Source organism: Danio aesculapii, chromosome 5, assembly GCF_903798145.1.
Source record: "Danio aesculapii chromosome 5, fDanAes4.1, whole genome shotgun sequence".
In the NCBI taxonomy this organism is placed as follows: Eukaryota; Metazoa; Chordata; class Actinopteri; order Cypriniformes; family Danionidae; genus Danio; species Danio aesculapii.
This window is the reverse complement of record NC_079439.1, coordinates 14,411,025-14,426,651: the sequence shown is the minus strand read 5'-3', so window position 1 is coordinate 14,426,651 and position 15,627 is coordinate 14,411,025. Positions and strand designations below refer to the sequence as shown.

Sequence of the window (15,627 nt, the reverse complement as noted above, 5' to 3'; positions counted from 1 at the left end):
ACAGGGCCTGCAGTTAAACGCACAGGGGTTTATCAAGACACTTTTATCGATGATTTTTTTACCGCAGTTGACCGCAAGAGCAAACATAGAAGCATTGTCTGATTGACAAGCAACGCCTAATTATGTTCAAAAGAATTTAAAACACCAAATGGGACGAATTTATACCCCATTTCGAAAGTAAAACATACTCTAACAATTAATGCAGTGTGTGGGTGAGAGAGGGGCAGTTATTCGATGAGACCTGGTTATGTTTTGGTTCTGTGACTGTTGGTGTTGGTTGCTGCATAAAAATGATGACAGTTAAATTAACTCGGTTAATTTCTATTTTAATCAATTAAAATTAAAATATTAATCCAATATTTTGGCCATTTTTCTGTGCGTTTTGGCTGGTTTTGGACAGCTTTTGGGATGGAAAAAGTCAGCTATATTTGGCAACACCTATTGGGTCTCATTTACTAATAATTGTGCAGGTTTTTTTAATATTTATATATTTTCATACTGCTCTCGAAACATTTCCATCTAATTCACAACACGTGCATACACACTTGAGCTTGTTCTTAAACTCATTCTTCTGTTTGTAAATTTGGAGTCCTCTAAATGAGCGCCCATGTGCATTAGGTTGGGAATTTGCATAATACACGCCCAACCTAGCTCCATAAAAGGGCTTCTCGCAAAAAGCGGCATTCATCACTCTCAGCCAGCATAAAGACCAGGGATGGGCAAACTCGATCCTGGAGGGCCAGTGTCCCTGCATAGTTTTGCACCAACCCTAATCAAACACACCTGCTTGTAGCTTTCTAGTGATCTTGAAGACACTAATTAGGGTGTTCAGGTGTGTTTGATTAGTGTTGGAGCAAAACTCTGCAGAGACACCGGCCCTCGTGGATCGAGTTTGCCCATGCCTGATATAGACACATGCACCGGAATGTCTTCAAGCATTACCAAGTGTGCCATGCCTCCAAACACAAGGTGATACACACTAATCACCGTTATATGTAGGGATAAGTCAATAGATTTGTTGTTTGGACTCTAATTATATACATTTATATAATTGGACTTCTAATGATCCTGTATTATCAATTTTTAATGTCTAGTTTTCACACACACTGTAAATTGCATATTTAATTATACGTAGGATTCTTTATACATGCTTTTAACGCTCTGGCCTTACATGATTATTGCATATGTGTGGTAGTTGTTGAATTGTTTTATACATTTACAATAAATTTCAGTTTGAAAGTTTTTGATGAATTATGTATTATCAAAAAACGTCTGTACGCACATTTTACACAAAATTTGAGACCCAGTGTTCAAAAAGTTTTAGATCATTTGATTTTTGAAAGAGGTCTCTTATTCTTACCTAGACTGCATTTATTTATTTTTTTGAAAATAGTGTAAAAGTTTTATTATTGTGAATTTATAAAATTATAAATTGATACTTTTCCATTCAAATATGTAGTTGAATTCTCTGATGCAAAGTTGAATTTTCAGCCTCATTGCTTTAGATTTTAGTGTCAAATGATCTTTCAGAAATCATTCTAATATAATTTCATATCTGAATAATGCCTAATTATGATTAATACTGAAAACAGTTGTGCTGCTTAAAATTTGCACACTTTTTTGATGATTAGAAACTACTAAATGCTCAAAAACAAATACTAGAAAATACTCAAGGGCCAGCAGATGAAGAATAGGATAAATAGGAGAATACTGAAAGGGATATAGCTCACCCAAAAATGAAAATGTACTCACCGTTTACTCTCCCTCAAGTGGTTTCAAACCTTTAAGAGTTTCTCAATTCTGCTGAACACAAAAGAAGATATGTTGAATAAAACTGTAGTAGGAAAAACATATACTATAGAAGTTAAAAGTTACAGGTTCTTTACAAGTTAATAGTTACAGCCTTTTTTCTTTTGTGTTTAATAGAGGAAATAAGCTCAGTCTTGGAGAAACTGAAGAGTGTTGAACCTAACATTTCCCTTAATAATGTGTGCAAGCATTCTTATTATTTTATCTCTTAATCGATCATACTTTTCAACTATTTAATATGTATTATACATTTTTAGACAGGAAAAAAATACATATTTTGTCATAATCTGTCAGCTGTTGTCGCATGACTTACCAACAGAACTGAGAGCAGATTTCACTTATTATGGCACAGGCAGATTCACCAACAGTGTGAGACAGAATGTTTGTAGCAACAGAAGTGTCTTGACATGTGTTGCTTTTCTGATTCACCATCAGGACAAAGCTGGTGGTGAAAGAGAAAAGGAGAGAACAGCCCAAAAAGAGAAAATGACAAAAGAAGAAAAGCTGAATAAAAATATAATAGGATGCATTAAACCTGAATTAAGTTTATGTCTGTAAATAGAAATATGTTAACATTTAAGATACATTCATGATGTTTGTACATTAATTAAATTGGCATATATGAAAATAAGAAAAGAATCTTTATGTGAATAAAACAAAGCCAAACTTTTTATTAGCAGTATAACTTATCCTTCCTTGCCTGATCATAAAATCGATAAATGTTTGGTGCAATGAAGGTAACAGACCACAATAAATGTTCATACAAAGTGAATATGGCAACAAAACTGTTTCATATTGCAATAAGCTCTGCACAGAAGTGCTGTTGGAAAATTTGGAAAACCTGGAAAAGTCATGAATTTTGAGAAATCATTTTTCAGGCTTGGAAAAATTTAGGAAAAATCATGGAAATTTGTTTGACAACTATCACTTGAATATATATGAGATGATAATATTGGGTAAATTCTAAACACAAATGCGCTGCTCATCCCTTCACGTGATGGATACTTTTTTACAGATATAAAATCAAATATAAACTACATAGATTGTTCCATATTTTTGATATGCTGTAATAAATTTGAACGTGCATTTTTTTACACATGTACATAAACAGTGCCACATGTACATAGACATTACATGAAACATTAGGTCATAAATATTTATTTGAAAGTTTTGGTAAAGTCATGCAAAAGTCCTAGAGCCCTTTAGTAGTATAGTTAGTAGTAGTAAATGTGTAAAAACCCTGGTATAATGATGTTTTTTTTTTTGTTTGTTTGTTGTTTTTTCAGATAAGAGAGCAGAATCGTCAGGACATGAAAACAGCCGGACCTCAATCTCAAGTGCTAGCCAACGTCATCACAGACAACAGTCCACCAGTAAGATTACAGAGTGTATTTCAGTTACACTGTATGTATGTATGTATGTATGTATGTATGTATGTATGTATGTATATGCCTGTGTGAATATAAATACAGTTAAAGTCAGAATTATTAGCCTGTCTAAATTATTAACCCCCTGTTTATTTTTTTCCCTAATTTCTGTTTAACAGAGAGATTTATTTTTTTCAACACATTTCTAAGCATAATAGTTTTAATAACTCATTTCTAATAACTGATTTCTTTTATCTTTGCCATGATGACGGTAAATAATATTTGAATAGATATTTACACTTCCATGCAGCTTAAAGTGACATTTAAAGGCTTAATTAGGTTAACTAGGCAGGTTAGGGTAATTAGGCAAGTTATTGTATAACGATGGTTTGTTCTTTAGACTATTGAAAAAATATATAGCTTAAAGGGGCTAATAATATTGTCCTTTAAAATGGCTTTTAAAAAAAATTTAACTGTAAATATATATAAAATGAGATGTCTAAAATGAGCTCTTCCAAGTATCAAGTATCAGAATCAAGTGTTTTATTGCTGTGGCAAAACAGCAGCAAAATACAATTAATCAAAAGTCTGCCCTGCCCAAGCATTGTGAACCCAGCATTCTTATGTGATTTCTTCATCTGCACCTGTGTGCATATCTTGAGTTAAAACCTACAGTTGAAACCTCTTTGACCTCTTTGAGGTCTTTGACTGCAGCCGGTCTCATCCAAACTACAATAATACTTCATTGAGCAAATCCTTGAACAAATCCTTCATTTCTGATACTATCTCAAAACATGTTTTACTCCTTAATTGCTCTCTGCCTGCCATCATTATCTCTCTTCACTTTCCAGCAGGTGCCCTCTGTGGTCAAACTCTTTTTCTGACTGTGGCAAGACTCATGGTCATTTTCTAACAGATAGAGTGTTTTCTCTTGGGAAAAGAGAATATCTCATTCTGAGATTGCAATTATTATATTTCAGGATTATGTCAGCCTGTTTCTTGTTCTTCCAGTCTCCTGAGATTGTTGAGCCTCCAGTTCCACCAGAGCCGGAGACTCCGAATCCCTTCAATGAGCTGACGGATCATGAGCTGGAGGAGTATCGTAAAGAGGTCCAGCGCAAACAGCACGGCCAGCAGGACGGTACGAGATGACAGTGTCTTAACTAGACTTAGAGAGAGTAGTTTAGTCCCGCATCCTCTTTTTCTAACCTATTGATTTCGAGTTCAGGCATTGACATCTGATTGATTTCACCACTGGATTAATGAAGACAATCCAATAAGCACCTCTACAGTACATATTCTTAGACAGACATTGACTTTGTCACTGAATACCAAAGTTTAGCTTTTTATTTAATCTTATATTTGAAGCAATATATATTTTTAAATCCAGAATGCATGTATTTAATACTAAAGTGTGCCTTGAAAATAAATTAATTAAAGTTGAAACTGAATTTTAGTATGTTTCCAGAAACGTCTAATATGAGGTTCTGTGTCCTGACATTATTTTATTATTTAGCACCTGAGCGCTGATCTTTCTCCACTGTGTCGTGTCTTTTTAAGCCTGACAGCCTTCCTACATGCACTGAATTCCTTTTTAGACCTCCTTTATAGTTACTACCAGTGTTGGGGAAGTTAAATGCAAGGTTACAAAATATAAATAATTTAATGGTTTAGCAGGTTACAGTGAAATTAGTAGTAACTAAAAGTTCCCTCAAAAGTTTTTTGGCTAGTAAGATTTAAAAAAAAAAATGCTTGTCTGTCTTCCTGCTTAAGAAATGTTTTAGATGGAAAGTTTTTGCATTGTTAATATTATAAATGTAACATGCGATTAAAAATGCAATTGTACTATCATAAATGTAACTTGCAATTAACGATACAATTGTATTATTATAAATGTAACGTGCAATTAAAAATCCAATTTTAAGACCATACGTAACACAAATGTAAATTAAAAACATAAATCTTACTATCTTACTATTTTTACATTACTAATAATGTAAAAATTATTTACAATGATATGGTAAAGTTATTTGGCACGAAAATAAGGAAAATTTCAATTAAACAGTACATTTACACTTTGTAGATCTACAGTACAATGTATAAATAATAATTAATTATCAGTTTCCTTTAAGTTATGATCTGGGTATTTATGCTTCTGAAAAATTCTGGAAAATGGAAAATTCGAAAATTCTACCATTTAAAAAAAATAAATTAATAAAAAAAGTGACACTTTTTCTAGTTAGTTTAAAAACAGTATTATTATTGTTTAAGAGCTCATTAGTTAGATATAAATCCATAATAAAACAGAAAAGTTGCTGATAGTTACCTTTTTTTTGGATCGAAATTTGCAATCCAGACAATTTATTTTTTCAAACTACTAAAAATGTTGATAAAATGCACTAAACGTCAATAAAAGTCAGGTTTGGTAATGTCTTTCAAAAGCATTTAAAGTCTGTGTGAATCGTAAGTTGGTGAGACTTTTATTTCAGTATGTTGATGTACTTCTAAGTAAAACTGAATATTAAGTAGTGGGCGGGGCTTTCATTTCATCATTCCCTCATTGCAAACTAATGGTAAGGGGGGCGTGGTTAAGAATATTGTGGCTGATGTCATCAAGCTGACATCAACAGAGAAGGACCGCCACTCCAAATGTGAAAGCAAATGGTTAGACTTAGATTGAAGATTAGCTGAAAAAGATGTTCACTGGATTCAATTGCAAGGATTATTTGTTGACCTACACTGTAAAAAATGTTGTCCACACAATCAATTTGTGTTAGGATAACATGAAGCAATTAAGGTAACATGATTTCTTATAAATATAATTGGATTAAACATAAAGCAATTAAGCTGTCGCAGTAAAAAAACTCAATAATTGGGTTGTTTCAGCTGATTTTTAATAAGCCTTCTCAATTTTTCGGCATTTTCTTCGGCATTTTTTTAGTTTAAAGGCTAACAATGTTCACTAGTAAAATAAACGTTAGCTGTGTCTCATTTCAGAGGCTGCACGAGTCCTTCGAAGTCCACACAAGCCTATCTAAGCGTTTTGAAATAAGATCATCTAGCTTACAGAAAACAGATCTCATCATCTAGCAACCGTAACAGCTGCCGTTAATAACCGGTAATAGAATTTGTAATGACTTTTGTTCAAAGTGATTTTAAAACTTATTTTGAGCAATCTGAAGGGAAAGCACGGTTTACAGAAGCATTTTTTGTAAGTACTCCAGGGTGTCTTGAACCTTTACAAACGTCCTGCTATTATCAGCATGCAATGAATCTTGGGATGTTCGAGGCCGCAAAGGATCCATTGGTTGTATCCTTCATTACCTGGGAAGTGAAGGACTCATTTTGAGGCTGCGTCTGAAGAAGCCTTCAAATTTTCTTTAAATGAGACAGCCTTCGTCGCACTGCCCTTCAAATGCATCCGTCGGGGGATGCAGCCTCTAAAATGAGCCACCGCTATTATCAATTTTAATTTCACACAGACTTTAAGAGAAAACACCCATGAATCACAAGCTAACAGATACATTTAAACAGTTAAAAAAAAATTATGAACACTAACTAAACACTCAAATAGAACAAAATATACCCAAAAAACTAAATCTTTTTATGAAATGACTCTCCAGCACTGGTTCTCACTCACTGCACACCTTCTCCTTCTTATCTTATCTCCCTGTGCTGTACGCGTTTCCTCTCCTCTTCCTCCTTCACTGTGATGTTGTGTAAAGGTGTGGAGGAGGTGGTGAATGACACGGGGTCTTCCCCAACTACCTCCCCCATAAAGACCCCAGCGGCGTCAGGTGAGAGCCGGCGGTGCTTCACCCACACCTGTGCATGAAAACCCGCTGAAACACCTGCTATAGTCGCATCATCCACATCCACCTGACAACCCCTGTTACTAAAGAGAACATTGTGTTTTGTCCATATGGGTTTAAGTAGATCAATGCAAATTGCTTTTATTATAATGACTAATATTAACTGCCTTGAAGAAATGGTTCACCCAGAAATAACTGTTCTGTCATTGCGCTACATAAGGTGACACTTAAAGGGATAGTTCACCCACAAATGAATATTCTGCCATAATTAACTCAGTCTTGACTTGTTTTAAACCGGTTTAAGTTTCTTTCTTCAGTTATAATCCAGTTTTTATTGTGTTTTAACTGAGTTTTACAGTGTACTATGAATGTCAACAGCTGCTTTTTTCAACATTCCAGTGTTGCACTATGTATGGTGCAATTTTGTCAATTCTAATGGTATAAACCAGTTTTTTACTGTCAATGTAAGAATTTCTCACAGTCTATGTACCATGATAGTCAAAAGCTGCTTTTTCCAACATTGCTCTATATATGGTGCAGCTTTTCCAATTCTAATGGTTTAATCCAGTTTTTACTGTAAATAAGTTTTTTTAGTGTACTATGAAAGTCAATACCTGCTTTTTCCAACATTCCAACATTGCTCTATATATGGTGCTACTTTTCCAATTCTAATGGTATGATCCATTTTTTTACTGTAAATTTAAGGTTTTTTTAGTGTACTGTGAAAGTCAGTAGCTGCTTTTTCCAACATTGCTCTATATGTGATGCAGCTTTTCCAATTCTAATGGTGTAATGCAGTTGTTTACTGTAAATTTAAGATTTTTCAATGTACTGTGAAAGTCAAAGGCTGCTTTTTCCAACATTCCAACAATGCACCATATATGGTGACACTTTTCCAATTCTAATGGTATAATCCAGTTTTTACTGTGTAAATTTAAGTTTTTTTAGTGTACTATGAAAATCAGTACCTGCTTTTTCCAACATTCCAACATTGCACTATATATGGTGACACTTTTCCAGTTCTAATGGTATAATCCAGTTTTTTACTGTAAGTTTCAGGATTTTTCAAAGTGTACCATAAAAGTCAGTAGCTGCTTTTTCCAACATTGCGCTATATATGATGCAAATTTTCCAATTCTAATAGTATAATCCAGTTTTTTAATGTAAATTTAAGGATTTTTCACAGTCTACCATGAAAGTCAATAGCTTCTTTTTCCAACATTCCAACGTTGCTCTATATATGGTGCAGCTTTTCCAATTCTAATGGTGTAATCCAGTTGTTTACTGTAAATTTAAGGTTTTTCAGTGTACTGTGAAAGTCAAAAGCTGCTTTTTCCAACATTGCACTATATATGGTGACACTTTTCCAATTCTAATGGTATAATCCAGTTTTTACTGTAAATTTAAGGTTATTTAGTGTACTATGAAAGTCAGTAGTTGCTTTTTGCAACATTCCAACATTGCACAATATAAGGTGACACTTTTCAAGTTCTAATGGTATAATCCAGTTTTTTACTGTAAATTTAAGGTTATTTAGTGTACTATGAAAGTCAGTAGCTGCTTTTTGCAACATTCCAACATTGCACTATATATGGTGACACTTTTCCATTTCTAATGGTATAATCCAGTTTTTTTACTGTAAATTTCAAGATTTTTCAAAGTGTACCATAAAAGTCAGTAGCTGCTTTTTCCAACATTGCGCTATATATGGTGCACATTTTCCAACTCTAATGGTATAATCCAGTTTTTTACTCTAAATTTAAGAAATTTTCACAGTCTACCATGAAAATCAATAGCTTCTTTCTCCAACATTCCAACAATGTGCTACATATGGTGACACTTAAAGGGATAGTTCACCCAAAAATGAAACATCTACCATCATTTACTCACCCTTGACTTGTTTTAAACCGGTTTGAGCTTCTTTTTTTATAGAATGCAATGGAAGATATTCTGATGAATGCTGGAAAAAGCAGCCATTTACTTCTACTGTATAGTATTTTTTGATCCTACACTCTAAAAAATGCAGTGATTTCAACGGTAAAAAAAAAAAACTAAAATTGCGACAAAGTCTGTAACCTGGTTAACAATAAGTTTACCTTAATATGTATGATGACTAACATTGACTTTTCCAGGTTTTCTGGATGACTAATTTTGCCATTGATTAATTTTAGTTTTTTAAAACTGTAAAATGTTTTTTACTTTATTTTTTTACTTTACGGTATAATTCCGCCAGTTATTTTACTGTACATTTACAGATTTGTTTTTTACAGTCTTCAATGAAAATCAATAGCTGCTTTTTACAACATTCTTTGGGATAGTTTAGTTTGTGTTCAATCAGTAAAAAAATTTATACATTTTTTTAAGCACTTGAGGGTGAGTAAATATTGGGGAAATTTTTATTTTTGCGTGAACTATCCCTGTGAAGGTTTCGTTACATTAGTTAACATGAATTAAGAATGAACAACAGTTTTACTGCATTTTTTTCTCTCACTAATAATAGATAATGACTGCATTTACTAATGCTTTACTAAAACTGAATGACTAAACTTTTACAAACTGTTGTATCGTTTAACATTTGCCAATCCACTGTGAACTAACATTTTTATTTACTAACTGAATAACATTTTTTATAATGCATTGTTCATTGTAGTTCATGTTAGGTAATACGTGAACTAATGTTAACAAATGAAACTTATTTAAAAGTGTTACCCAAAATGTGTTTTTTAATCAGTTTTTCGCATTGATTTTAAACTAACCTGAATTAAAATAAATTGATGAGGTTAACCAAAATAAAACTACCATTAGCTACCATTTAGTGACAACCTCAGAGCTCAAAACAGGTATGTGTTGAAAGATTCATCTATTATTGTTAAACCCATATATGGTGACACTTTTCCAATTCTAATGGTATAATCCAGTTTTTTTACTGTAAATTTAGGGATTTTTCACAGTTTACCATGAAAGTCAATATCTTCTTTTTCCAACATTCCAACATTGCTCTATATATGGTGCAGCTTTTCCAATTCTAATGGTATAATGCAGTTTTTTTACTGTAAATTTAAGCTTTTTAGTGTACTATGAAAGTCACACTTTTCCAGTTCTAATGGTATAATCCAGTTTTTCACTGTAAATTTCAAGATTTTTCAAAGTGTACCATAAAAGTCAGTAGCTGCTTTTTCCAATATTACGCTATATATGGTGCAAATTTTCCAATTCTAATGGTATAATCCAGTTTTTTACTGTAAATTTAAGGATTTTTCACAGTCTACCATGAAAGTCAATAGCTTCTTTTTCCAACATTCCAACATTGCTCTATATATGGTGACACTTTTCCAATTCTAATGGTATAATCCAGTTGTTTACTGTAAATTTAAGGTTATTTAGTGTACTATGAAAGTCAAAAGCTGCTTTTCCCAACATTCCAACATTGCACTATATATGGTGACACTTTTCCAGTTCTAATGGTATAATCCAGTTTTTTACTGTAAATGTCAGGATTTTTCAAAGTGTACCATGAAAGTCAGTAGCTGCTTTTTCCAACATTGCGCTATATATGGTGCAAATTTTCCACTTCTAATGGTATAATCCAGTTTTTTTACTGTAAATTTAAGGATTTTTCAGTCTACCATGAAAGTAGACTAAACCAACCCAACCTACAAGTAGGCGCAGAAGGTTGCCTATCTATCAGCTGATAACCACTGATTGCACCCATTCAATCAGGCAACAATATTCAAATCGGCTGTGAATTTCATATCCTTTGCTTCAAATCAAAAGTTTTAAAAATTAAATCTTCAAAAAAGTTTCCAAAGTAGCTGGTTGGTTTGGTTCTTTGCTTGTAACATTTTAACAAAGACTTTTTTAAAATCCCTTTGGAAAAAATAAAACGGGAAAACATCCAGTACTTCTAAAAAAGTGGGCGGGCACACATACACTCGTTAGCTCCGCCCTGTAAATGGTTTAAATAAAGTGCCACAACCAGCTCATTTATAATGTAAGTGAAATGTAAAAGTAATTACTTTACCGAGGAAAGATATCAGTAAGTAATGTTTTATTAATTTGGGTAGCAGAGTTGAGCATTTGTTGTTTTGGTAAATGGCTTTTAAAGTGATTAGTTGACTTTACTTAAAAAAGTGAGTAAACCTGTATATAATGAGCATTACCCGTAGTATAGGCTACTATGTACATTTTTAGAAACTAAGCCAACTTAACAGTTTCAGCTTACATTGGGATTACTCCATTTTAATATAAAGTCAATTTGTAAGTTTTAAGGCAACAGGTTTACTCACTTTTTAAGTAATTAATTTAAATTTTAATAAATTAAGTAACTAATTGCTTTGAAAAAGTGACTCAGACCATATATAAATCCACAAATCCAGCTGTGATTAATTATTCCACGAGTGTACGAATAATGACAGAAGTTTCTTTTTGGGTGAACAGTGCCTTTAACTGGACACAGAGTAACATGGGATGTCTGTATTCAAGTCTGTGTCAGTGTTTTCATTTTAATTTTCATGTTTTTATTTACGTGTGACATTTTCAGCTGTACTGTTTGGCCTCCATCTGTCTTCACATCTTCTCTGTCTGTCTCTGTCCCTCTATTATAATTTGTAGGACAGTCGTTTGGTACTGAGATCTTGTCTCACTAGTGAGTATATAGAAAACTAAGACATTGCACACAACTTGAACCAGCTTGTTGGCCTCAACTAGCAGCTGCTTCTGTGCCATGGTTAAAACCGCTTAACATCCTGACAAATGCTTAACGGCTTTTCTTTTTTTTTCTTTTACTATTTCTTTTGCATTTTCATTTCAATTGCATTCGCATACAGATGGGAAAACTACAGATGCTGTTCAGAACGATAAAGTCGATGAGAAGAAGCAGCAGGAGGAGCTAGAAAAGCAAATGAAGGCGCTATCGACCACTGACACTTCAGAAACCACGCTCTCAGCCCCACCCACAGCCCCGCCCAACAAGCCTGCAGGAAACACCCCTGAGGGCTCGCCATCTAAATCCCCATCTAAGAAAAAAAAGAAGTTCAAGGCGCCCTGTTTTCTCAAGAAAAGCAAGAAACAGAAAGAGAAGGCAGAAACTTGAACTCTTACAGATGCGTTTTCTTCACTAATACTTCACGTCCACTGTGTATCCATTTACTGACCTTGCCAGCGGGAACCTTGAGGTCAAAACGAAATCAAATTGACATCAAGTGAAAACACGACAAAAATACAAATCGATTTGATGCCAAAACTCAGCCTGATCTCTCAAGGAAATGCAAGTATTTTACGTTTTGGCAGTTTAGTCGCTAATTTCAAATTATTTTAAGTTTAGTCGTATGAAAATGTGCGTTTTTTTTTTTTTTTTTTTTTTTTTTTAAAGGAGGTGTGGCATTAAACCCCACCCCTAAATCCAACCGTCATTGGTTGATAAGCAAATCGTACCAAATTGCACGAATGAGATTGTACGATTTCATACAAATTAGCCACTAAATGAAAAAGGTATGAATTGCAGCGAGATATTGTTGGTTTTGTCAGTTTAGTATGAAAATAAGAAAGTATAAAAATATTTGAAAGTTCAGTACTAAAATGTATGATTTTTAAAAGGAGGCGTGGCACCAAACCCCACCCCTAAACCCTACCGTCAATTGGGGGATAAGCAAATAGTACAAATGGGATCATACGAATTCATACGAATTAGTATATAAATCAAAAAGTAATGAATTGCTGTGAGATAGCGTTGGTTTTGTCAGGTTAGTATGAAAACATGAAAGTCTGAAAGTGCACAAAAACATACAAAAGTGTAGTACAAAAAGTAAGATTTTAAAAAGGGGGCTTGGGATCAAACCCCACCCCTAAACCCAGAAATCATTGGGGGATGAGCAAATCGTAGTAAATTGTACAAATGAGATTATACTAATTCATATGATTTAGCCACTAAATCAAAAAGTTTAGTCAGTTTAGTACGAATATGACAGAAAATTTAGTAAAAAAAATTACATGGCACTAAACCCCACCCCTAAACTCAACTGTCATTAAGGGGTGAGCAGATCGTACTGAGATTGTACAAATTAGATTGTACAAATTAATACCAATTAGTCACTAAATCAAAAAGTTACGAATTGTCGTGAGATAACTTCGCAAATCGTTGACGTCCAGTTGACGACTGTGCATTAATGACACTTTGACCACCAAAATAACAACACAAAACATATTATACAATCAAAAAAACATACAATTTCCATCCATTTGGATTACATTGTTTTAACGTAATTGAACTAATAAACTTTATGTGACTGATATTTTTAGTTAAACTATCGAAACAAGACCTTGATGTCAAAATGAAATCAAATTGACATCAAAACAAAAACACAACAAAAATGCTGATTGATTTGATGTCCAAACCCAGCCTGATCTCACGAGGAAGTGTAACTATTTTACATTTTGTCAGTTTAATAGCTAATTTGTACGAATTCGTACAAGCTCAGTCACCCCTAACCCAACCATCATTGAGGGATAAGCAAATCGCACTAAATTGTACAAACAAGATACAAATTGTCGTGAATAGCGTTGCAATACCTTGACGTCCAGTCCGTGCATTGATGCCATTTTAGCCACTAAAATAACAATACAAAAAATATTATACACACAAAAAAATAGGTCTAACAAATAAGATGTATGTATTCTAATTGCGTATAAAGTTTCCATCCATTTGGATTGCATACTTTTAACAGAATTGAACTAAGAAACTTTATGTGACTGATATTTGTTAGTTAAACATAAATTAAACAAATAAGAACACGATTTATGTAATAATATCAATAAATCCAATGTGTTTTAAATGCTTCTTATTAATTTGAAACACATTGGATTTCATCTGTTATGACAAGCATCAATTTTGCCCCCGAATAGTAAGTAAACCAATCTCATAGAATTTATCTAGTTGGATCTGGCTTTTTTTCTACAGCTTTAGATATATTTATACAATATTCATATTTTTAACTGATTAAATCCAATAGTATTCGATTCGATAGTATTTAGATTGATTCTACAACATACATAAAAAAACTGACAAGTTAAATAAAATCAAAAAGTTACAAACAGTTAATAAGAAACCTGATTCATTTTTGAGTGTAATATAAGAAAATGTTTATTCATCTCAAAGCTTCAATTATAAACTACAAGTTTACACTGAATTTGTAAACCTACAATGCTTGTTGATTTTAAAAAATTAAATCAAATTGACATCTAAAATGGGTGGCACGGTGGCTCAGTGGGTAACACTGTCGCCTAACAGCAAGAAAGTCGCTGGTTCGAGTCCCAGCTGGGCCAGTTGGCATTTCTGTGTGAAGTTAGCATGTTCTCCCAGTGTTCGAGGGGTTTCCCCCACAGTCCAAATACATGCGCTATAGGTGAATTAGGGAAGCTAAATTGTCCGTAGTTTATAAGTGTGTGTGTGAATGTAAAAGTATATGGGTGTTTCCCAGTACTGGGTTGTGGCTGGAAGGGCATCTGCTGCGTAAAACATGTGCCGGAATAGTTGGGTGTTCATTCCTCTGTGGCGACCCCTCATAAATAAGAGACTAAGCCGAAGAAAATAGTTTCAAAAATCTATTTTAGCATGATTATAGGACTGTAAAAGATTTTTGATGAGTTTTTGCCTATGTTAGATGTCAGTTTGATGTTGTTTTAACATCAAGGTAGTCAATTGAAATCAAATCGATTAGCATTTTTGACATAGTTTTGTTTTGTGTGTCGTTTTTACATCAGGGTGCCCGCTGGGTTCACATGCCATACAAGTTTTTAATTATGGTTTTGTGACCTGAAACACGTTTCTCATTTCACAATGCTTCACTGATGCACATTGAATATGTGACCCTTCCCTTTGCTTTAAAATAAATTGCACTTAGTATATGCATTGAAGAAAAAAACAAAACAAGAATGTGTCATTGAGTAAGCATTGATTGTTCACATCTATCGATTCTGATTGTTGCTCATTATCATGTTTATATACATACGTGTGGCATAACCGTGTTCTGAGTTGATGAATCTTTTTTTAAACATCCTCCATCTCACTTTGTTATGAATAGCAGGGATTAAAACTAACCGAAAATGAACCAATCACTGGAAATCATGATCGCAATGGCTTGCAAATAACACACACATGTCTGAAGGCCAAAATAAGCAAGATCATGGCTTGTTGCTGCAAAGAAAATTCAACTTTAAATGCACGAAATTATTCCACTCGTTGTTTTTTTTCCAATTGTTATTTTTTGGGGTATATTTATTTTGTATGTATGCAGGAGACTTCTTTGCAGTTGTAATTATTTTTATGATCCGTCACTGTTATTTAAATGCTTTTGTGTGTATATTAGCTGGTTTATAAACTTGATTCCATGTCAATATTAGAATGTAAAATGCTAGGAACGGATGTATCATTCATTAAAGTTCACATCCATGTTGAGTTGTTGTAGTCCTTTCTTTGTGTTCAATGTTTTACTTGGATTTAATGATTGCTAGTTTTTTGTTTGTTTGTTTGTTAGCAAAATAGGCTCATTTTATAAGTTCCCCAGAGTTAAAAAGTTGAGATTTTTTTAATCCATTCGGGTGCATTTAGCTGCTTTTTACAAATTCGTACGAGATCAGTCGCA

At 33.4% G+C, this 15,627-nt stretch overlaps 1 protein-coding gene across 4 annotated transcripts in view; it reads left to right on the top strand.

The window, feature by feature from the left end:
* The window catches only part of add2 (adducin 2 (beta)), a 63,094-nt gene extending 47,654 nt beyond the window's left edge, over positions 1-15,440 (top strand). For 2 of the 4 annotated variants that reach the window (XM_056457427.1, XM_056457430.1), the window contains 4 exons: positions 3,096-3,182; positions 4,188-4,317; positions 6,902-6,973; positions 11,815-15,440. In XM_056457427.1, the coding sequence (XP_056313402.1) occupies positions 3,096-3,182; positions 4,188-4,317; positions 6,902-6,973; positions 11,815-12,080 (555 nt within the window). In that variant the 3' untranslated portion in view covers positions 12,081-15,440. Of the gene's footprint in view, positions 1-3,095; positions 3,183-4,187; positions 4,318-6,901; positions 6,974-11,599; positions 11,634-11,814 lie in introns of all 4 variants that reach the window. The other 2 variants (XM_056457429.1, XM_056457428.1) reach the window with 2 other exon arrangements.
* The last annotated feature ends 187 nt before the right edge of the window (positions 15,441-15,627 follow it).